The sequence below is a fragment of the Gymnodraco acuticeps genome, unplaced genomic scaffold, assembly GCF_902827175.1.
Source record: "Gymnodraco acuticeps unplaced genomic scaffold, fGymAcu1.1, whole genome shotgun sequence".
Lineage (NCBI taxonomy): Eukaryota > Metazoa > Chordata > Actinopteri > Perciformes > Bathydraconidae > Gymnodraco > Gymnodraco acuticeps.
In genome coordinates this window covers 1398163-1423352 of record NW_022992041.1, presented here as the reverse complement: position 1 = coordinate 1423352, position 25190 = coordinate 1398163, and the positions used below count along the sequence as shown (strand labels likewise).

The window sequence follows — 25190 nt, the reverse complement described above, 5'->3', positions numbered from 1 at the left end:
TGTGTTCCGATTCGGATGGTTACTAATTCCTTTTCTTTATGGCGGTCATTTTTGACCGGGAAGACCATGGGTGTTACAAAGTTGACTAAATCATCCAAAATTCAATGAAAGTGGTGATCAGCAATTTTATATGTTGAAATGTCTACTGTGAAGGATATCATAAAGCCTTAATGCAATTGAATGTAAAACAAAAAAGTTATGATTGATGAAAGTAGTAAATCGGTCAGATTTGACCCGAAGACAACAGGAGGGTTAATACAGAAAGGTGTGTATTTGTGCGAGCTTGGGCCTGTATCCACATCCATTATAGTGCTATGAAGAATTTAATATAGCGTCATCACTAAAAATAGAGAGAAAATAAACTATAAATATCAGTTAAAAATTCCTGAATTCAAGTCTCAGGTTTTCTGCATTTTATTACATTTCTTTGCTGATATTTTTCATTTTTCAGTGAAAATCAGGCCATGGTGTCCCTCCACTTATATTGATGTTTGACTGTTTTTGTAATAGCAACAAAGCTATTAGTTTTCATCATAACACATCTATAAATCATACAGCTGCTTACATAACTTATCTTAATATAGAAAGGTGTGTATTTGTTTGAGCTTGGGCCTGTATCCACATCCATTATAGTGCTATGAAGAATGTAATACAGCGTCACCACTAAAACTAGAGAAAATTAAATATAAATATCAGTTAAAAATTAAAATATCAGTTTTTCTGCCTTTTTTTTATAAATGTCTTTGCAGATATGTTTAATTTTACACTGAAAATCAGGGCATGGTGTCTCTCCAGCTATATTGATGTTTGACTGTTTTTGTAATAGCAACAAAGACATACATTTTCCTCATAACAAATCTATAAATCATAGCTGCTTATATAACTTATTGGAAAACAGAAAGGTGTGTATTTGTGCGAGAGAGAAGCTTGTACCCAGTAACCCTGAGCTATTGACTCTCTCTCTCTCTCGCATGTTGACCTGTGCATACTTGACACTCAGGGCCAGCCTGGATTAGCTGGACACACTGCAGCTAGCGGCATGGATTAAATGCATCAACCCATTCAACTGCAATGCTCTCTTACACACAGCTGACCACACTCCTTCCACCCAGAGGTGCCTGTTCTTTGTCACGCCAGCTATTGTGTGCCATACACTGTGGAAAGCCAGCAGTGTGTTGTTTCAGCTTGGCTATTGCGTCAATGACGGGTCCTCCGTCTGGGTGCCCGAGGGCCTGTGGGTGCTGTAGGGTTAATACCTGAGGATCAGAGGGATTGCCCCGGCCTGGAGACTGCACACATAACATCACTCTGTCCTCCCCTCTAGCTTTGTCGTCCCGAGCTGGACCGAACTTTGGGAACTGCAGCATGTGAAGCAGTTTTTCCCACTTCAAATTTCCATGGCCTCTTTGGCAAAATTCACCTGGAACTCATCAGAGCTGAGGACTTCTCGGAAAAATGGAACTGGAAATGCCCTCTCAGACTCCCGTTCTCACACTCTTAGTGGAAATCTAAACAAAAAACACCCCCACCACTCTCTCTCTCTCGCTTTCTCTTGCTCCCTCTCTCTGTAACACACACACACACACACACTCCACTGTTTCATCTGATAAGTTGGTATGAAAGTCATATATGGAATGTATGTATACACGTGCAATGGAAAGTCTTTATATTTATAGATGTACCGTATCTCAGAGTGGTGCAGAAAAGATGGAAAATGATACACAAAGGCAAATTAACTACATTTTTGTTTCCATTCCAGTTTTCCTTCCAACCCCAATGCGCGTAGATCGCCCTAAAGTCACCTTCTACTTTTAGGAAGTATTAATGCTACCTGGAATAAAAATGTGCTTTATTTGCCAAGACAGGATATACAGCAAAGAAACTTTTCCAGTACTGGACATTGATTTACAACCCATTTCAGTCAAGCATGTGCTGACTAGTCATTTTTCTCTTTTTTGTGTATAATTCACAGGGCTCTATGTTCAGCACACAAGCTCCAGATTCATACAACCTCTTCCTCACCAGTGCAGTCACGGACGGTGTGAAGATGTGGGACCTCCGTTCACTGAGGTTGGTTTCAATATGGTCTTTTTTTTGTGTTTGTTATCGATGCGCATCTAATGTGATAACCAAAAAAAGTGTGTTCAAACGCCTGTCATTAAATACACACTTAGTAAATACTTCTGTAAGCTTAGGTTAAAAACCCATAAGCACAACATTAGTGGCATTACAGTATACGTACAGTGGATAGCAACTTAACCAAAACAAGAAAGCATTGAAAACTATATTCACATGACCTTTTAGGACACTTGGCTTAAAGTGCAGAACTACTGGCATTGATTCTAAAAGTACTGCCTCATCCTGACGTAATAGGGTTTTGCCATTATTTCAGACAGTTATTTTTAACACCTGAATGCAACCTCTGTAAGAGCTTAGCCTCACTGTATTTTTCTCTGTTTCTGACAGAAAGCTTAACCTAATACATTAACTGTGATGAGCAACTGTAATCACCCCATTTGTTTTGTGCTGGCTTTACTGTCATAATCTCTACAACATTTGGTCCAAATTACCAAAGAGCAATAGATATTCCATCACATTAGGGAAGAAATATTTTCCCTCTGATATTCCTAGAAGTGCTAAATGACCTGATATTCCAATAACCCCATAAAACGTTCTCACAGAAAACAATCCTCAGTTGATAATGGAATCTGCAATTGTTCAATTTTCAAAGTACGTAGTTAAAAATATTTTTCTTCTGGCATTTAGTAGCCGATCCATATAAGGCGGATAATTCAAGGAGGCTCTCTTGGATTTAAAAATGTTCCTTTTGGCCCAGATGAAAGGCATTTTTAGTTAGTTCGTTCATTCATGGCTGAGTCTGCTTTCATGTTTAACTCTATATCCCGGACTCAATCAAAACCTTATTTTTTATCAGATAAATATTTGTGCATAGTTTCCAGGTCAACTTCTGCTCCTTAGAGCTGTCATCAAGCATCCCTCAGTAGATGCAGTTCCTCTGAGTTGAAACATGTGTATGTATGAAAACAACATGTAGCATTTGTCAGGCCTGTTAATTTGATTACCCTCTTTGATAAATGTTATGTGTCTGTTTTCGTAGCTAGTGCTAACCACAAACAGTGGTACAGCTCACCTAAATTAATATATATTTATGTGAGGCTTGCCGCTCATGGGAGTAGTTAGGTCAGTTCTTGGTTTTATGTTCTTTTTTCTCTCTGAATGATATAAAAAGGCAATATAAAATTCTTGGAAATATTGACTTGCACGTGTAAAGCTGCCATAAGGTGCTCATGTGACTGTTGTTTTTGAACAACCATCAGCATCACAAAGATATGTTTGAAGAATGTTCAGAAAAGAATATCTCTTAACCCAGGGATGTCAAACTAAAGCTAACTGAAGTGCTAGATATCCTTAAAGGTAAGGTAATCGATTATCTTTTTTTGATTTTGCCTTTAGGGCTAGGCTATTAGGTAACTTATTGAGCGCTTTTACATCTGTCTAAGTTAGACAACATTGAATTGAAATGTGTCTGGCAAGCGGAGAGTAACATAACACTTTTTTTAGAAAATTAATGAGACCAGACATTTTCTCACGACACTGACACAATAAACCGTCATTCCGAGTTTGATTTCTGCAATCTGTAGAGTCATTGCCAATTTATTAATTGGTATGTTTTACAAACTGTTTTTCAATTAGACATTAACAGTAATCTTATGACTGTATCGTTCTAGTCCATCAACACTGCTGAGGAATGAGTGTCATGGCTGTTATTCTTTACATTGAACATAAATACAGTGTGGCCATATTCCCGTAAAGTTAATGGCGTAATATTCTTATTGGTCACAGAAACGCAGAAATTGTTACTGTAGGTTGGAACAAGAGGAGGATTACTGTTCCCCCTCTTCAATCAAACTATAGGAACTTCTAGGAATAAACCACAATGGGAAATGTACATTTCACTACTGAAACTCAATCTTCATTTTTATTTTGCCCTCACAAGAGAATCCCCAGCCCTTCTTGTTCCTTTCTTTTCATTCAGAAGCACAAACATGCATGATACCCCTGTGTGTCTTTCAAATACTGAATGACAGTAATGGTTAGAAACATTTTTAACACTTAAAGAAAGAGTTTAATAAGAAATGTTAGTCACTGGATTAATTTTTGTATTTATATATATGGGTTTATTTTTTAAAGCCTTTACTCACCCCTTGTATTTCCTAATCTTTATTTCTTGACGAGTCTACACTTTAGTATTTAGCACAGTTTCAAATCCCCTGCAATCATATAACAGATTTTATTTAAAGCTGCAGACAGTGATGATCAGGTCCTCACACATCCATGTGTGTTGGGCGTATTGGTGGTACCCTGAAGCAAAGAAATGTGTTGACTTACAGCAGTTTCTTTGGTGAAACATCAAAATGGCTCTGCCAACCCAAACCATTGTAACCTTTGCCAAATTTGAAATCCTTTAGAAGTAAATGCCCTTGAATGTTAGAAAACAATTTAAAATTCAAAATAATAATAATAATAGCTTGGATTTATATAGTGCCTTTCATGAGACCCAAGGTCGCTTTACAAGGAAGAACAGGGCAAAACAAACATAACAAAACAAAAGGCAGTCAGACAACCACTCAGACAGACACAATAACAAATAGATTAGGGGCCAAAGGCCTTAGTGAACAGATGGGTCTTGAGGGCCCTTTTGAAGGCATCAAGCGTGGGGATGTTGCGGATCTCCGCAGGGAGAGCGTTCCAGAGGGTGGGGGCTGCCACACTGAAGGCTCTGTCCCCGAAGGTTCGCAGTTTGGTGCGGGGGGTGGTAAGCAGGCCAGAGTCTGAAGACCGCAAGTTCCGGGGAGGGGCATGTGGGTGAAGGATGTCCGATAGGTACTGGGGGGCATGGGCATGGAGGGACTTGTAGGTAAGGAGGAGGATTTTGAATGATATGCGGGACTTGACCGGCAACCAGTGGAGGTGGATGAGGGTGAGAGTGATGTGCTGCCACGGCTTTGTATTTGTGAGTACCCATAATAAAATGACAGCTGGTGAGCCTTTTTGCCATGCACAACACACATGTTTATGTAAATGATCACCAAGTCTGTATTTTGTGCAAGTTTTAGTCAGTTAAGTCCTCTTAAGGTATATAAAGAACAGTCATCCTAAAGATAGATTTAACAGATGTTTTTTCTTTAGTCCAGATTTGTATCCCCATGAATCTGGTGACATTTCCATATTGTGATAATTGAATGCAATATCAATAATGCATTTATATGAAATGGTAAATACTATAGTACAAGGAAAAGCTAGCCTTTGCCTGATTTGGTCTGACAAAGTTAAATTGGGCCAAATATATTGGCTGCAAATACAACGCTATGATTAGCTCGTTGATTACCTCGATGACTGACACTGAATCCCCTCCTGGATTCAGAATCTGTAAAGGCTCCCACTCAGGAGGATCAGACCGTCCAGTGTAGTCTGTTTAAGTCATCAGGAAAATGCCAGATAGCCATCACTCACACAACACAGAATCTGTGTGTGTGTGGGGGGGGGATTCTGCCGAGCACCTCCTTAAGGCTTAACATTAGATCCACATTCTGACTTAGGAAAAAGCAGATGAGTGTTTATTCTAACTTGTTAAACTGCTTCTTATCAGTGAGATAGTGACAGGTTGTGTCAGCTGAACTGTAGACCTGCATGTCCAGATGTACTGAAGGGGATTTAGAAACACATACTTCTCATCCATCTTTCTATGCATAGAAATTATTAGAGATTTGTACTATGTTTCTCACAAGAAGCTCTTTCACAGGACATCATATGACCCTGTGTTGTACCATATTCATAAATGGAAGCTAACCTGGAACATTATTTTTGAAAAATAAAAAAAGTTTTAGTTTTTAGTATAATCTTAGCTTTTTTTACTCATCCCAACAGTCAGCTATATGTTATTCCTTCCTGCAAATAATGTTCTTTTTGTTTTCCCTTTTCACTAATGGCGCGTTTCCACTGCAACGGGGTAGCCCCGTTTAAGCGTCCTCGCTCTGGCCTCGGGCTGCCTCGCTGGCCGGCCCAGGCCGTGGCGCATTTCCATTACAGTTTAGGACCTGGGGTAGCAACGCAGTGTAGGCGGGGCGATCGGCTTTGTTTTTGTTCACATTTCGAGTTGTTCCGTTGAGCTCCCGCTGGATTTGATCATCCCCAATGAGATGTAGGAACGTCGTCACCTCCTCGGTCGACCACGGTGTGCTTTTCTTATTAGACGTAGCCATTTTTGTAGCTCCTCCGTTTACAAAATGCTGTGTATAAAAATGCTGCAAGCTTGCTTCTAGATATATATGCGACGGGGATGAACTCGCGCGCAATCTTGTGACGATTCTCTCTGACCAATCAGCAGTCGAGAGTGTTGACGTCACTAGTTCAGCCCTGGCCCTGGTCTGAGGGAACCACGATTTTATGAGGCCGGAAAAAGAGGGAAAAAGTACCCGCTGGCCGGTACTAGGCTATATGGAAACGCCACCAAAAACCGGCCTGGCCGCTTGAGGACGGTTAAGGACGCTTAAACTGGGCTACCCGCTGCAGTGGAAACGCGCCATAAGTTGCCCATTGTGCAGCATTGTAAAGACACTCAGTCCCATGAAGTGTTCAGTTGCAGCCAGAAATACTTTATGACTTACTCTTTTGAGGGATTTTACTGGCAGACAGCGTAGACAGCAGACTGTAACTATATGCTAGCAAAATGAGATGAACACCGTAAAAAAATTACAGTCTATACATCACAAACACAATCAACATTATAAGCTTCATAAACGTTGCTTTATTGGATGCTTTTATGTATCATTCTCACTGTACTGGGTATGTCCTATGTCTTTATGATCGCCAGTGAATATGACCTACTTTTAGTCCAGCCTAATTGCATAAGCATGTGAATGTCATAGACATTCTCTCACCATATCCTGTCAAAGCCCTGCCAACATGCCTGCCCACTCAGAGACCCTCACTCAGATAGCTGTTAGTGGCATTGTAAAGACATTACATGCAAACCAAAGAAACAGTGTATAATTTGCACAAGGGGACCATTCGTGAAATACTACCTTCACTTTCCTGTGTTTTACTTGAGTCATGCTCAGCTCCTGCTCCTGGGTTCAGTCTGTAAAGCGTGAGATCTGCAGGGTGGCATTCTGCTTCCCAACTTTGGAGCATGTTTTCTGAATACCTGAGGTCGGCAGAAACGGTCAACTCTCTTAAATCAGGGCATAACATATTATTGTTTCGGATGTTTCTCCAATAAATTACATATGCTACATAAACTTATTTGTATTTATTTATTATGTAATAATGTATTATGTATCTGCTTTCCTTTGCTTTTTTTGTTTTATCGTTTTTTAAGACCTTTTTTTACATGTCAGTGTGATGTTTTCTTAAAATCCTATGTTTTATGTTAATATATTTAAATGTCCATTTAATTTGCTTTGGTCTGAATGGCGCTTTCTCAACCGCCTTGTCTTGGTTTTTCCTGCCAGAGTTCAGTTTGCCCTAGAAGCATTTTCATCTAGCATCACAACAAATCATAAAATGTGTGAAATGGTATTTATGCCTATATCAAAGATGGGATTTTTCTTTTTTTGTTATAATACTCTTTTGTAAAAGATGTCCCCTACAATATTCCAGTCTTTCTTGACTTTCTTGAGCCTTTTCTTGAGTTTGTTAGTCTCATTAATATCTCTCCACTGTGTTCCTCTCCATCTCAGGTGTGTACGGCGTTACGAGAACCATCTCAATCGCTGCCATCCGTGCTCTGCAGCCATCTCACCATGCGGCCGCTTCATTGCCTCAGGCTCTGAGGATAACTGTGTAAGTTGGAATATTCCATATATGTCTGTCAGATTTTCTTTAAGCATAGTTGGACAATTGACTATGTTATCCATCCATCTTCTCCCGCTTATCCGTTGTCGGGTCGCGGGGGTAGCAGTTTCAGCAGAGAGCCCCAAACTTCCTTTTCCCTGGCCACATCAACCAGCTCTGACTGGGGGATCCCAAGGTGCTCCCAGGCCAGCGAAGAGATATAATCCCTCCACCTGGTCCTAGGTCTACCCCTTGGTCTCTTCCCAGCTGGACGTGCCTGGAGCACCTCCCTAGGGGAGGCGCCCAGGTGGCATCCTTACTAGGTGCCCGAACCACCTCAACTGGCTCCTTTCGACGCGAAGGAGGAGCGGTTCAACTCCGAGTCCCTCCTGGATGACTGAACTTCTCACCTTATCCCTAAGGGAGACACCAGCCACCCTGCGGAGAAAACCCATCTCGGCCGCTTGTTTCCGCGATCTCGTTCTTTCGGTCATGACCCATCCTTCAGGACCATAGGTGAGGGTAGGGACGAAAATAGCCCGGTAGACAGAGAGCTTTGCCTTCTGGCTCAGCTCTCTTTTCGTCACAACGGTGCGGTAAAGCGACTGCAGTACCGCTCCCGCTGCTCCGATTCTCTGGCCCATCTCACGCTCCATTGTTCCCTCACTCGAGAACAAGACCCCGAGATACTTGAACTCCTTCACTTGGGGTAAGAACTCATTCCCTACTTGGAGTGGACAGTCCATCGGTTTCCTGCTGAGAACCATGGACTCAGATTTGGAGGTGCTGATCCTCATCCCAGCCGCTTCACACTCTGTTGCGAACCGATCCAGTGAGTGCTGAAGGTCGCAGACCGATGAAGCCATTAGAACCACATCATCTGCAAAAAGCAGTGGTGCAATCCTTAGTCCACCGAACTGCAGACCCCCTCCCCCACGACTACGCCTCGAAATCCTATCCATGTATATTACAAACAGGATTGGTGACAAAGCGCAGCCCTGGCGGAGGCCAACCCTCACCGGAAATGGGTCCGACTTAATGCCGAGGACCCGGACACAGCTCTCACTTTGGGAGTACAGAGATTGGATGGCCCTGAGTAGAGACCCCCTCATCCCATACTCCCGCAACACCTCCCACAGTAACTCCCTGGGAACTCGATCATACGCCTTCTCCAAGTCTACAAAACACATGTAGACCGGATAAGCGTACTCCCAGGCCCCCTCTAGGACCCTTGCGAGAGTAAAAAGCTGATCCCTCGTTCCACGACCAGGACGGAATCCGCATTGTTCCTCCTCAATCTGAGGTTCGACAATCGGCCTGACCCTCCTTTCCCGGGGAGACTGAGTAGTGTGATGCCTCTGTAATTGGCACACACCCTCTGATCCCCCTTTTTGAAAAGGGGAACCACCACCCCGGTCTGCCACTCCTTCGGTACTGTTTCCGACTTCCACGCAACGTTGATGAGACGTGTCAACCATGACAGTCCCTCAACACCCAGAGCCTTCAGCATTTCTGGGCAGATCTCATCCACCCCTGGGGCTTTGCCACTGTGGAGTTGTTTGACGACCTCAGTGACCTCCCCCCGGGAGATTGGTGTTGATCCCCCGTCATACTCCAGCTCTGCCTCTAACATAGAGGGCGGAGTTGTCGGGTTCAGGAGTTCCTCAAAGTGTTCCTTCCAATGCCCTAACACTCCATCAGTTGAGGTCAACAACGTCCCCTCCTTACTGTACACAGCTTGGATGGTTCCCCGCTTCCCCCTCCTGAGGTGTCGGACAGTTTTCCAGAACAACTTTGGTGCTGTCCGAAAGTCCTTTTCCATGTCTTCTCCGAACTTCTCCCACACCCGCTGCTTTGCCTCGGCCACGGCTGAGGCTGCTGCCCTTCGGGCCTGTCGGTACCTTGCAACTGCCTCGGGAGTCTCCCGGGATAACAAATCCCTGAAGGCCTCCTTCTTCAGTCGGACGGCTTCCCTGAACACCGGTGTCCACCAGGAGGTTCGAGGGTTACCGCCCCTTGAGGCACCTAAGACCTTGAGACCACAGCTCCCCGCCGTGGCTTCGGCAATAGAGGCTTTGAACAACTATGTTAGTCAGTTATTTTTAAATGTTCTATAAACTTGAATGGGGTGATAAAGTAATTAAGGGGAGCTAAGGGGATTGCAAAAAGTTGTTTTAAAAGCTGTGTAAAAAACAACAACATTGACCACCGACATGATCATGCGTCACTGTTACTTCAATTTTTGAAGAGTTTATAGAGTGGTTAGGCCACTGTTAAAGAAGTCACAAAATAAAGCACTTAAATACTATACACTAAAATAAAAGTTGTACTATTAACATAATGCAAAAAGGCAGATACAATGAAGTATTTTTCTGCTACACTGTGTGTCAACACTGTGTCAAGCAGAAGAATAGACTATCAAACTTGTGACAATCAAGCACCTTAGAAATACTTTTTATGGTACATATCTTACAGAACCTTGTAAATCACAAGGACAGCAGGAAAACAGCAGCATATCTGTTTCAGTTTCACCTCCATTTATGGTGAAGTCTGTTTGTGCTTGACTCAGAGATTGTATTTGGACTTAAGCCTTTTTCCATAGAAGTCAATTTCAACATTCATGTTGAAGCAGAACTGTTTAATTGCTTTTCCAGACCGGGCCTTATTTCTTTCAGAAGCATGCCTCCCTTTTCCTAATCCATTTCTCTTTGCTTCTGGTCTACGTGCTTTTTGAAAGAACTGGAATAATAATACCCACTGTTGGTAATTATTAATTATGGGGACTCGGCACAGCAAGGACATTTGAGAGCATCTCTGTCGAGATTGGACTTTTTTTTAAGGTTTCTTGGAAATTGGTATACGGTAGTGAGCTACAGCATATTTATTTGTTGCTGTCCTGAGACTTTCATAAGCCAGACACATTTGTACTTGTCTTAATATATCAAAAAGTAATCATGGAAAAAAGACCCTGAATACTTTAAAAAGACTCCCTAGATCATATTACACAGTTTCCAAAAACACACGGCCAAAAAAAATCTAAGTGGAATATGATTTCAGTGTGGTCAATATTAACCTGTTATACGTTCAGTGTTGCCCTCCGCTTCAGTTTCAGTTAATATAAACTGATACATCTGGGGATCCATGTGATATTCAAGCATTCCTGAAGGAATTTCTTTCTTCCATGTATCTAATGCCCTGTTAGGCACCACACACATATGCCTCTGACAGGAGACACTCTACCCATGGACCGTTTGACAGAGCTCACTTGGAGCGTTTTTTTTAGCAAACATAATACAAAACAGCTGCAGGAATCTGATGAGTCGTCGGTAACAAACATCCCCACATCTGTTTTTATCTGTGCTCATGGCACTGAATCAAACGAATGGGTCTGAAAACTCACTGATTGTATTTAGCAAAAGAAAACTGTGCTAACAAGCTGATAATACATTAAACATATATTCTAAGAATCAAATAAAGTGTTGATTCTAAGACGTCCACACCAGCCTTCTGCAAATGTCTTATTGTGCACATAGAACCTTGTCTTTAAATTCACACCTACTTAACACCTTCAAGTAAAGAGATGATAAGTGAGGCTTTAACTACCTCTAAGCCGAAAATAACTGTAATATTTCCGCAAAGGTTCATTAGGATTATTAGTGGGTCTCAATGGCTACTTATTTGGGAAGTGTCTTTTCCATTTTAAGGGCAACTTCTAATTGTTGATAAACTACTTTCCTTGCTACAGGGATGTAGAAGTGGAATCCAAAATGAATGCTACATAGATTTTGTTTGTTGCTTAAAAATTATGAAATTTGATAACCAGCCCGTTTTGCCTTTCCCCCAGAATCATTTGGGTTTCGTCCAGCAGTAGAAATGATTAAATCTATACAATATAGCATAATAGTATGTGTTAAATGATCAATAGCCAAGTCTCACCGTCTAGCCAATCTCTGAACATAGTCACAAACCTTTGATGATCATTAAGGAAACTTTGATTAATTTGATCTTATTTTAAGGAAAGTATGTTCTTAGGTATTAAGGTGAAAGAATACTCTGATATTCACCCCAAAGAACAATTGAACATGACAGTATGACAGATAGTATGACAGATACTTTTTTCCCCCCCTTAAAGTTGAAATGATCCTGAAAGCAAACCCACATGTGTTCATGTCACTTTGTATGTAGTTGTACCACATACACTACATCTGGACATCACCGCAGTGCTAAAGTTCAAACCTGCTTTTGTTCATGTAGTCCATCTCTTTCATTTCAGGCCTACGTGTATGACATCCGCAGCAGCAGCTACCTCCACAAACTTCAGAAACACTCAGACACGGTGCTCAGTGTAGCTTTCAACCCTGCCACCCCACAGGTAAGTCTTACCTTTTGTCTCTGATTCGGTCATTTCCTCTTGAGTAAATGGTTTGTACGGTTTCATTAAATACCTTACTTTGACCTCTTTACTGACATCAGATACAGTGAAGTTGATAGAGAAAAGTGTTAATACGTTTTACCCTCCTCTCATCTATGATAATGTCTTCCAATCAGTGTAATCTTTATCTCAAACATCTCAAACTGTTATGAAAGAAACATCTTTAAAAGCAGGTAAGAGGTCAAGGTGAAAAACAGTGTCAGTCAGAGGTCATGTCTTCATTCCAAGTAAAAGCATCACTGCTTCAGTCTTTTGTGGGGGGGTAGGGGGTTAATGTAAATTGTTCGGAAATGTCACTTTGTTAATTTGCAAATGAGTATTTGACAACATTTCCAAAGGTACAGGATACAGTTCAAATAAGAAGAGAACTTTCTGATGATCCTAACATTAATTACTGAATGTTGTTTTTCAGTCATAATAACATGATTTGGTTAACATGGTTTGAATGTCATTTATAAGTCTTTCACTCACATGTCATGATGTCAGACTGTTACATAGGTCTGCAGTATCTCTACTTTTATAATGAAGGAGATATATCCTCAGGCTGAGGTCACATAGCAGGACTTTTTCAGACCATCCTAAAGTTCAGGGTCAGTCGACTTTATGCAAGTGACCTCACAGACTTTCTACTAGTAGCCAGGAAATCTATATAGCAATGACAATAGAAATAATAGGAAGCTTTTAACATGTGTCGAATAGGTGCTTTTAAATGTATTTGTGTGTATGTTTCATTGTGTAGGTGCAAACATACCCTTGTCTCTAAAAGTACTGTGTATTATACTGAAATGGTTAACATAACACTTGGATAATTTCAATGTGTATAAACAGAAACTAAAAATGCTGCTTGCATCTAAAAAAAACTTCAAAGACAACACCATTTTTTTCTTAATGTAAGCCTCCTGGAACAAAACCATTTCCATTTAAAATGAGTTTCTCCAAATCGCTCTATGGCAAGTTCATAGTCTAATCAGATCATGACTACCGCTCTATTGTGCCATGTGGCATCTATGACTGGCTTTATGCACTGTGCTGATCCACGTCCATGATTGGCTGCCTGCAGGGTAATTCCGGCCTGTGATTGGCTGCACAGTTCCACAGTTAACAAAAGATGAACAGTATACAGGGTTTTGCTTGTTCAGTTCAGGAGCTGCTTTCCAACTTTGGTGACTGTTTATACAATTTCGAACTGGATCCATTGTAGTTTAATGTCATGCCAGACTAAATTCCAAATTGATGGCACTGTGTGAGCGCCAAATGTAGAAATGCTTTGAATGCTTCAGTATTTGATCTCTTTATATCAGTTTATCCCCAGTATGAATTTAAATCTGTTTCTTTGCTTGACCTACTACCGAACTAATAGAAATTCAGGGACTGTAGAGTCTCTCCATGGAAAACATAAAAGTAAAGTGTAATACAGCACAAAGCATTTGTCTATCTTGAATTGCCATTACAGGAGAATAAGAGTTTAAGTTTATAGCTTTACTTGAAAACGGCATCCTTTTCAAATCTCCAGAGCCTTTCCTAGAGGGCTACATTCTCTTTGTTATGTTTTAGTGTCCCCTAATGATTCCTTTGGAAAAGTTACAGGCCAGTTGTTTTGCAAAAGAAGCTTTTCAAAATATAACATCACAACCTCTGCTGGACTTCTTATGAGACTTCTTGTTGCCTTTCTTTTGGACTTGAGGTTTTAAATCTGTTATGTCCTTCTGTGTAATTCAGTTCAACTTCTCAGAACAGTGATACATTCAGATTCTCCAGTTTGAAAGTGGACATTTTGATCCACGGCCACATACTAAACTACATATTCACAAAGTTTGGCACTATGGACTTACCTTTATTGTATTGTCCGCCACAGGTGTTAGGACATTAGGATATTGCTTTACATGTTCCAATTTGTGCAACTACTCAAAACCACTTTTCTTCATTTTAATATATTTCCCTTGTAGGGTCCTGTCATGTTGTATCACTCATAAGGTCATCACGTATTGTCCACCATTTTTTTTCCCTCAGATTTCTCAGTAGCCATGTTAAGATTTGACAGATTTAATTCGTAAAATCCAAAAATGCATAAAATAGTTAAGGTTTTCCAGATTGTCATGGCTTCTTTGAATCATGGAAAACTTAGTTAGGCAGAATATCTGGGTCTTTTGTTCTCATGCTTTCAAACTTCATGCTTTTAAAAGACTAATATGTATTCAGGCATTATGTTTTCTTTGGTTTTGTAATTGCCTTCAGATTTTAGCTTTAAGCACAGAAATAGGTGCTCATAAAATAAATGTGCCTTCTCATACTAACCAATAACCACTAAAACTGTAGTTTATTGAATTAACTGTCTCCTCCAGTCAAGCAATTTTCTGAATGCAATTAGCACACAGCTGCAAAGTCATGTGTATCCATTGCTGGACAGCTAACTTTCTGTCTGTGCACCAGAAGGGGAGGGGCTGTTCTTCATCCGTGTCTGAAATCATCATTCACTTTGGCCTATTTATTCTTTCTCAGGACCTTTGAGAGGGAGGTAGACCTCAGAAATTCTTAGCAAACATAGATAATACTGTATTATATTGAAATTCACATCCTGTCATGGAACGCTCTCAGATCATTTCAGGGTGGGTGGAGGAAAAATAATCCCTGCCTCAGGTTTTACTAGCTCTCAACCGTATCACACAGTCTGCATTATTAGACAGAGATTGCTCAGTTGTAATGGAGATGGATTTGTTGAACCTCGAGCTTTGTTAATGTTATCATTCCATCCATATTACTATTAGGACTTTGTGTTAGCTTCAAGTTAAGTGTGGAAGTCTACTCCTTCATTTTTCAGATTTCTCTTTTTATTGGAAAAAGTAATTTAGCAAAACAATCCCTATTCAAGATCCACTTACTAACTACAATATCCTGAATGTCTCTTTTTGTAAGTTCTCTCCCTTGTCATGCAGGTGGGTTGTTTGGTTGACACAATCCATACTTTGATGGAAATATCTTCTTCTGACTCATTATATCTATACCGAAGTTGTGAAAAAAACGTTGTGTTTCACTTTGAATAATGCAGATATTATTCTGATACAATTTCACAGTCACTTTTACAAAAATAAGTTGAATCAATTGTGTCATTGATTCAATTTATCAATGACACAATTGGATTTGCAATTAACTTTTTCTGTCTTAGAAGAATGGGAATAAAACAGAAAATAACTTGTGAAATGTAACTGATGCTCTGTACATTGCTGCAGATGAATGTTGCTGCTAAAGATGGTACGGATCTGATATACTGAGTGTCTGGCTCTGCTTTGTGAGGCTGCTTCTGGTTAAACTTGATCCGGTTGATCTAATGTCTGCCTGGAATGGACGCATTCATATCTGTCTTTATTTTTCTTCTGCTTGTTGCCAAATAAGAGACCTGTGAATAAAAAATGATTAAAAGATCAGGAAGTCCTGGGAAAATGTCTGCTTAGTCTCAAAGTTAACTCACACCAAGGCCATGTGATATCATCATGGTGACATTGCTGTATTTCCTTAGCCTGGGCTTTCTGAAAAAGTGTCCCCAACCTGTGCTCACCTTGCTTTCGAGCCACATTTGAGGGCCAGATGTGCTCCATATTTACTGCTGAGAGAACCCTCCGATGCAAGACACAGACAGATAATGCGATGCGTATTTTCCACTCATTTTTCACTCATGTTTTCCACACTAATACTTAAAAGACCATCAAGCAGGCAGATCTACCTCCGGGGTTCATTCCCTCAGGTTTATTCCTGTACTTTAGTCAGTAATGAAAGATCCCAACTTTGACTGTTTCGTTCACTTTGTTGTCTTGTAAAATCTTGCGGGATTTCACATGGCATACCTCAAGTTTTGCAAGCTCTCCTATGTAGGACCTACATGTGCTACCATAAAAGTAGACGTGCAAATTCTACTTGAGAGTACTTTCACACTTCACATGAGTAATTGCGTAACTGCTGATTCAACAAGGATATTCTCCATTTTTATTTGATTTGTTGGAGGCTAAGTGTTCTAAGTGTTCAATTTGGGATTAAGGCTTGAGTGATACTGTATCTGAAGCTTCCTCCTCCAAATTAAGAAACTTCAAGATTCATAAGTAAAAGGAAATAGCTTGAAAAAGATAACTAGGTCAGACTGGAGAAATATACTTCATGGGGTTTTGCTCTATTTGGGTTATTCAGATTTCTGTAGTCTCACTCCAGCTGTCGATAGCTCCAATTGCATTGTTCCACATTAGCAGTGGAAACGTCTTTGTAGTACCAAAGGTCAGTTTATTAATAAAGCAGGTGTCCTTTTAGTGGACTGCTTAAAATACTGAGATAACCTTTTAAGAAATGTTAAAACAAAGTTGTTGAACTCCTTGTCTATTGCTCAATCCATTTCTAAGGTATTATGTTTCTTCTTCCTGACACGTTTGAGTTTTCATTGGTGACTTTTTCTATTCAATTATTACAATGAGCAATTTCTGACATAGGTTTTTTTTTCTTGATTTAAATGGACTTATTGATGCTACCTCTGTTGTGATGGAGATGATGCTTGTGTGTGGTTTGGATATTGAATCTCACTGAGCACTGAGATTGGTTCTTCAGAAATGAAGGGTATGATACTAAGAGACATAAGGAATGATTTTCTACAATTTGAAATGTCAGTAAACATCAATGAAAAGCGACAAAGGAGGAGAAATACAAGTATTTTTTGTAAAGTTACACTGCATTCAAGAGAAAAGAGAGAAAAATCCTTACATTGTTGTTAAACTGTCCGTATGTTGTGCGAGCCTTTATTAGATGTGACTCGTACTTTATGAATTGGAAAATCGGTTAGCGTTGTAACTTTGAGCTGTGGGGGACTCGCTAGATGTGGACATGGTGGTGCAGTAAGAGACATTTACAAGCCAGATCCATCAAATGAAAAACGGAGTTTGCTTTGAGTAATCCTAAACCAGGTGTGCTTGATGTTTAAACATACTTGAGTTCCAATGTTAGCTGAATCAGCAAACCGTCAAATCGTTGCTGTATGCCATCATCTTCATCCCGTAATGTCCGTTTACTGTATGCTGGTTGAAATGACCAAAATATCAACTTTAAAAACAGAAAATATTTTTATTTGAGCTTTAGTTTATACAGAAGTTGATGGTTGATCGGTCATTCTGCCTCAAAGTATTCTTAGATCACAAGAGAGTACAAAATAATACCAAACAAACTGAAGTGTTAGTAATCTGACATGGAAAATGTGTGTTTGTGGTGGAACAAAAGCAATCAGTTTATGGTGACTGAGGTTTCCTGTTGTTTAAATGTGTTTGTTTCTTTGAAAATATCCTTGAGCAACTCAGTGAACCTTTCTGTCCCAGCAACACTGCTTCACCCTGACATATCTGGACATAAATGCAAACATGTGTGTTCTTTTTAGTATTTTTTATTTCAACGTAGGGATCAGAATGAAATAAGACCTGTTTAATAATGCTTTTTGTTTCAGTATTTTTATTAAGTGAGAAGTGTGAGGGAAACTTCTGTGTAGCTATGCAGTGGGAGTCACCGACTCATGAAGGAGACACGGGAAGAGCAGGAGCTTTGATGTCAAACACTGATGGTTTATTTAGGAGCTTCGGCCGGAGGATTCACAAAACAAGTCACAGCAGTCACGGTGAGACTGCACGGGAGAGTTGCCACGTCAATTCTGGAGCGCCTCTCTCTCGTTAGCCCATTTAACTGATTTCGCAGAGAGTAATCAACATATTTGAGAAGATAGCCTAAACAGTTGGGAACACTGAGTTACTTGCGTCTGACACTTATGGCCTCGAAGATTTCACACCTTGGAGTCCACAAACACCGAGAAGGAAGTGTCCCAGTGCACCCACAACAATAAACCATCTGTGACCTAGTGTTGCCCGGTCATAGAATGGGAACAACAACATTATGGCTGAAGCAGCCTATCTCCTTAAAGGAGATAACAGACGTCAGGGTTGGTCATGCACGTCATATCTAGGAGTCTAGGACAATTATTTCCCTAACAAGAAGTTTAGTTCTGTCAAATACTTTAGACCTCATCTGCACTTCATGTGTTGACTGTGAATGCTGACACAAGCAGTTTTCTCTTAAAGTTCACATGTTCGATCAGCCCAACTGGGAAGATGAACAATGAGTGAATCTGGCTTTCTAGTTTAGCGCTCCTCTTGTCTCCATAATCAGCATGTATTTCAGCTTTGCTCTTTGCAGGCAGGCAAAATGTGCAGCTGGTGTCCCACTAGACCCTTTTACTGTATCGTATCGTTTTTGTCCATTTGGCATTTGAAAAGCTAACCACACTTTTTCTTCTTCTATTTAATCCCTTCGTTTCCTCTTTCCCTGACCCCAGAGAGCAAAACCCTCTCTTCTTACTGTAGTGGCCAGACAGCAAATACAGAGCTGGACTTTCCTGTGTGCTCCAGAATGTGGCATTAGAGTGAGATACAGACTGAGCTGAGACAGCCTCTCTGAAATCATCTGGCCTGGGTTCAGCGCAGCTGGTAAGCAATGAACAGCAAGTGAGGATATAAAGACTTTGGGTCCAGTTGCAAAGTAGCAGGAGGCATTTTAAAGTATCAAAATGTTATACATTCAGTAAACAGCATTTTTGATAATTTGGTCATGGTTGGTCGACTGGTGTTAGTTAATTATGAATAACCAAAACACAATGTGTTTAGCCTGTGCAGTTTGAATGCATTAGGGTATCTCAGATATGCACATTTACAGTTGGTATAAAAAAATAAAAAAAGAAATACGTCATATTTTGCCTCTCCGTAACAAACAATTGTTCGATACGTTTTTTTTATTGAACACTATGCAAAGAGAGATCTAATAAATCACTAATCTTTGGTATATTGTATAATAACTCTGTGTGAAATAAACTAGCATACTGTATTTCCGCTATCTATCTTAGTAATTATTTTGAATGCATTAAATATAAAACTAGGATTACACAAATAAGATTTCATCTTTTAATTTGTACGTTTTAATGCCTTTTACAGAATAGTTTCCCTGTGTTTCCAGTCTTTATGCAATGCTAAGCCAAGCTAACTAGCTGCTGGCTTCAGCTACACACTGGTTGTAAAAAGGTCCATCTTCTCTTTTAATTATTTATCACACATATTCATGATGAAACAGAAAAAAAGATTTACTTAAAGTGGCTCAGATACCGACAGGCCTTCCGCTCCAACGCTGTTGCAATACACTAATAGTGTGTTCTGTGATTGTCAGCCTTAATAATCATTCACTTTTCTTTGTATTATGTGTGTTTCCTGATAAAGAAACTCCATACGCAGCTTCTGGAGCACATGGAATGCTCGGAGTCTGATCATATCTGGGTTTCTGTTCTGTAACATTGTCCAGAGCCTAAAAAATTAGATCTACCTCGACTGTCAGAGACAAATGGAGGAACAGGCAGGAAGCACAAGCTGGACAGATATAAATATACTGTTACTTACGTTTTTGGAGTCTTTTATTCAGTAAGTATCAGTGGGATCTGAAAAGAGCTGAGGTTAATGCAATAAGAATTAAACAGCAAAGAATATCACGTCTTCAATCCCTGTCTCTGATTTGAATTTGAATTTCCTGAAGATAGTTTGTATTAGATTACAATTTTCCTAATGAGAAAAAAAAAGTTACCTGGAATTTCCTTTTGTTCCAAGACTCTTATCAGTTCCCTAATTTAAAAAGAGATATAAGAGAAATGTATTACACATAATAGGCTTGACGGCAACAAAAATAAAACACAATGTTAACGTTGGTTTATGTAAAACTTTGTTCATTAATACTTTGAATGCATAAAGACAACTAGAAGATTAAAAATAAGTCCCCAGTAGCAACAGACTATTTAATTTCAAACCTTTATTTAACGAGATTGGTCCCATTGAGATCATAGATCTCTTTTCCAAGGGAGACCTGCAGATATGCATTTCCTTCCCCGACAGTTCATGTACTTACTTAACCGCTGACCCCGGTGACTGTCTGTTCTTTTTCTTCCCTGTGCAGCTTGTACAGTACAGAACATTCTGGTATTTTGGCATTTGAGAGGTCTGCACTCATCTGATGAATGATATCCTTTTGGACGAAAAGCACATCACTCCTCATACCTTCAAAGCCTCAGTTATTGTTCATACCACTATCAACAGATGAACACTTTCTGTTGTCCAGCATGCCAATATTTCACACAAGGTGTTCACCACTGGGAAGCCAACGCACATTGCATTCTTAATCATGTTCCACATTCTTTACTTTATAACTTTTCCTTTGTTCCTGTCTTTGAAATGATTAAAAGTCAAATATAAAAAGAGAAAAACATTTGCTTTTGTTTTGAAAAAACGATATTTCAATGGTGACAGGGTTGCATGAGGATATCTGAAAAATTCCAAATAAATCTTTAAACAGATGTTGAGGAAAGACAAATAACTCGCTTGCGATGGCATGACCCAATGCTACATACAGTGAAACGGCGTGCAACAATTTGTGTCTTCTGACCCCAAAGGTCAACAAAACCCTCACTTCTCATCAGCTAGGCCTGCTTCAGCCTCACTGAACAAAGGTTGAAGGTTGCAGAGATGGAATGTGTTGGATTGCAGATATTTGCTGCAAGAAAAAAATGTGGGGCGGTGGTGGCGAAGTCGATAGGGACTTGGCTTGGCAACTGGAAGGTCACCAGTTCAAGTCCCGACAAGACCAAGTGCGAGGTGTCCCTGAGCAAGCACACTGCTCCCTGGGCGCCGTTCAAAATGGCAGCAAACTGCTCCTAACACTAGGATGGGTCAAATGCAGAGAAACAATTTCCCCACGAGGGATTAATAAAAGTCCATCTTAATTAGAAGTAAAAAATCTATAAATTACACCTTTTTAGAAAACATGTGATTTAGCTTCATCTCAGACACAGAGAAGTGTAATGCTGGTCGATTACACAGTTTAATGCTTTTAGATGGCCATTGGTTGCTAATGGAGCTGTTCTCTGACCCTCTTAAGTTTTAATTAGCCAATTTAGCAGCCCCGGGGCAGGACCCAGGCAGCTTGGCTATTGTTGATTAAGGTCATTGAGCACAAGGTCAAGGAGTAAGATGACTTGCTCATAATAGAAGAGCTAGTGAAATGAGCTGTTAAACTGTTTGTTTTGTGGGAGAGCCTCAATCTGTTTTATACGTTACAAAAAGTACAACATGTGCTTTTGTAGGTGTGATGTGTTTTTGATTACTTGGCTGCCTTTTTTGCAGACATCCTCTTGTCTTTTGGCTCCACTCTCACATGTTCAAATCCTACGTGTGTCTTTAGGATAAGGGCTGCAGTGTTCCCCCGTCAGAGGGAGATTCATTCTACCCCAGTGTAGTCCATTGTTTGTTTGAGTCATACCCAGACCACAACTCTTGTGAATCCATTTCCCAGCACAGGCATCTGGCTTGCTGGTAAAAAGATAATTTATTCTGCATAAAACAGCCTTAGTAGATAGGGAAACAATGTTGGACTGTTTATTCTAAATGTGGATTTTATCACTGTTTGGCAAATCATTTTTCCCCCCAGAATTCCTGCTGTTAGAATGCTTTAAATATAAACTCTTTACAACCATCTTAAAATCTCTAATATTACGATAAATGATATTGACACTTCACAGCAGACATTCACCCAATCACTTAGTTTCCTTATGTTTTCATTATGATTAATTAGTTACATCTTGGTTTAAGGTTGTATGAAATATATCTAAAATGGTTAATCATATCCACTGGTCATACATGTCATGCTTGAAATGAAAAAGGGGACCTGTTATGCAGATTTTCAGGTTTCATTTTGTATGTTGTGCTTCTACTGTACATTCTAAATGTACATGCTTTAATGTAAAAAAAAAAAGGTCTTTATTTTTCTGTGCTACAGCACTTTTCACCCTCTGTCTGAAACCCAGTCTGCTCTGATTGGTTAGCTAGCCGGCTCTGTTGTGATTGGCCAACCGTTTATAGATGTACCACCCCTTAGCCTCTATCTATCATGTGTTGGAGTGATACCTACACTGAACAAAAATATAAACGCAACACTTTTGTTTTTGCTCCCATTTTCACAAAGATCTAAAACATTTTCTATATACACAAAATAACCATTTCTCTCAAATATTGTTCACAAATCTGAAAAAATCTGTGATAGTGAGCACTTCTCCTTTGCCGAGATAATCCATCCCACCTCACAGGTGTGGCATATCAAGATGCTGATTAGACAGCATGATTATTGCACAGGTGTGCCTTAGAATGGCCACAATAAAAGGCCACTGAAACGTGCATTTTTGCTTTATTGGGGGGGTCCGAAAACCAGTCAGTATCTGATGTGAGGGTTAGGGTTAGGGTAATGTTGTGAATCGAGTGGCCTGTGTTCGTCGTCCATAAGATACGCCTGCCCATACCATAACCCCACCACCACCATGGGCCACTCCATTCACAACATTACCCTAACCCTAACCCTAACCCTACCCCTCACACCACTGACTGGTTTTCGGACCCCCCCAGACCCCCCCAATAAAGCAAAAATGCACGTTTCAGAGTGGCCTTTTATTGTGGCCAGCCTAAGGCACACCTGTGCAATAATCATGCTGTCTAATCAGCATCTTGATATGCCACACCTGTGAGGTGGGATGGATTATCTCGGCAAAGGAGAAGTGCTCACTATCACAGATTTTTTCAGATTTGTGAACAATATTTGAGATAAATGGTTATTTTGTGTTTATAGAAAATGTTTTAGATCTTTGAGTTCATCTCATGAAAAATGGGAGCAAAAACAAAAGTGTTGCGTTTATATTTCTGTTCAGTGTAATAGAATTGCAAGTGTTACATTGTGATGTCATAATTTCATGTAAGTAAACAAAGGACTACAAATGAGACGTTTCAAGCAAGGTGGGAGTGTGGAAGAGAAACTCCTTCTGGTGTGAACTCTGGGATTTTAGCCTTTTCAGACCATTTACATGCACACAAACCTATATAACACACTACAGGAAAGGGAAGGGGGAGATGGAGAGCAGTGTCGAAACACCTATTTTGGATATGATTGTTCTATCATATTTATCTATCTATGGGAGGCTGTGGCTCAGTGGATAGTGTGCTGGACTTGGAATCAGGAGATAGAAAGTTTGGGTCCCACTGCAGTCAGCATGTCGTTGTGTCCCTTCTTGTTGAGAAATATAATGAAGAATTGATTATGTACATGTGTGCTTGTCTGCATTCTGCATCCACATGTTGGTTAGAGTCTAATGTGTGAGTGTTTGTTTGAGTTTGTGAGCAGAGTGTGGATTCACTTTCTTGATATGTGCCTCATTAATGTGTAAACAGTTGACTCACCATGACTCACACTGGCAGGAACCTCCAGTCCCGCTGCTTATTAAACAAAGTTATAACTTATATAGCAGAGATCAGGCTAGAGAGCTTTATGTTTTTTTCCAATATATGGCAGGTATGGAAAATCAATAATTTCTACGAGGCACAGAGTCTGGGTCTTAACCTCAGAGGTGCTAGTCTACTTTAAGGAAGCAGGTGCGCTGTTATTCAACTTGGTCTTCTTAATGGAGTCGTAAAAGAAAGAGTAATATATGACACAGTTCCTGGGAAATATCCTAAAGAGTAAAAGCTGAAAGTGATTTTTTTTTTTCTCTCTTTCTCTCCTAGCTGCTAACTGGGACCATGGACGGAAAGCTGAGATTGTTTCAGTCCAGCAGTGCGGCCCGTCTGTCTCGTGACACCAGTGCTGTGCATAGCGTCCCTCACTAGACTGGGTAGTCCATGCAGGTTTCATTAAAGCAGTTCCAGCCCCCTTGCTTGGATTTGAGTGGGAATGGAAGAAATATGGGTTTGTTTTTAGTTTTCAGTTGAATTGAGATTGAAAATAGAAACAATAGGTTTTTCTTTTTCTAGTTGTATTTTCCTGTTGTGTTCTTTCACTTCTGTGCTCGAAAATTGGAGCCACCCATTTTAGCTCATCTTGGTAAAATCCAGTATGTACATAACTACACTGCTTTTCTTTCTATTACTGAGATTCAAATAGATATCAATGTGTTTATCTGAATTGTTACAAGATATAATGTGCTCTCAATTACAGAAAAAAACTAAACTCTATTTGACTAAAACCTTTAGCTTTAGAAACTATTTCCCATCCGTCTCTTCACATTCAGAATAGTCAAGTATCAGGTTGTTTAAGTTCAGTATGTGCAACAGATTTCCTTCTATATAACTGGATGAGCGCACTACTTAGCAGACCAGCACACAGAGCTATGACATCAACTGGGTGCAACCTCTTTGGCTGCCAAACACACAGATGCTACTACTGTTCATACTGACACACCCCCGTCCGTATTGTTTGAGCTTTACATTTACTCTCCACAGTTGCAAAACAAAATGTCGGCTCGGCTACAAATGACATTTACTATTCAAATTTTCTAGAGCAAAATAAATTGAATATCTTTTGGGAATCTTTTTTTTTTTAAAAGTACACATTGTTGGGAATATTTATATAAAGTCTAAATATACCCTTACATCATTCATACATGTCTGTTGAAATTATTTATTTTATTGTCTGTTTTCTGCAAGGTATGAATGCGGTGTTACTGCGTGTCTGTTTGTTTTGCCAATATAAGGTGTTCCTCAAGGTTCTACTTAAGGTCCCTTTGCAATTTTCGTTTAATTTATGATCTCCTGATGATTTTATTTGAATATAACTTATGATCATACTTATATATATATATACTTCAATGTATTTATTACAGGGATGCCTTACTCATTCCATCATCAAGATAGGGTGTATCTCCAGAAAGTAAACAAAGTTGTAGGATACAAGATGGTGAGTACAGCTGCTTTGTATGTGCTTGTGAGTGTATGTTTTGGAACCTTCTTTAGGTTTAATATTAAATGTTTACCTTCTCAGTTTC

The 25190-nt window shown here is 39.9% G+C and overlaps 1 protein-coding gene across 1 annotated transcript in view; it reads left to right on the top strand.

The window, feature by feature from the left end:
* Nucleotides 1-24740, top strand: part of wdr27 (WD repeat domain 27) — a 45125-nt gene extending 20385 nt beyond the window's left edge. Inside the window, exons 21-24 of the mRNA XM_034201912.1 lie at nt 1973-2070; nt 7764-7866; nt 12131-12229; nt 23935-24740. Of these exons, the coding sequence (XP_034057803.1) occupies nt 1973-2070; nt 7764-7866; nt 12131-12229; nt 23935-24036 (402 nt within the window). The 3' untranslated portion in view covers nt 24037-24740. The remainder of the gene's footprint in view (nt 1-1972; nt 2071-7763; nt 7867-12130; nt 12230-23934) is intronic.
* The last annotated feature ends 450 nt before the right edge of the window (nt 24741-25190 follow it).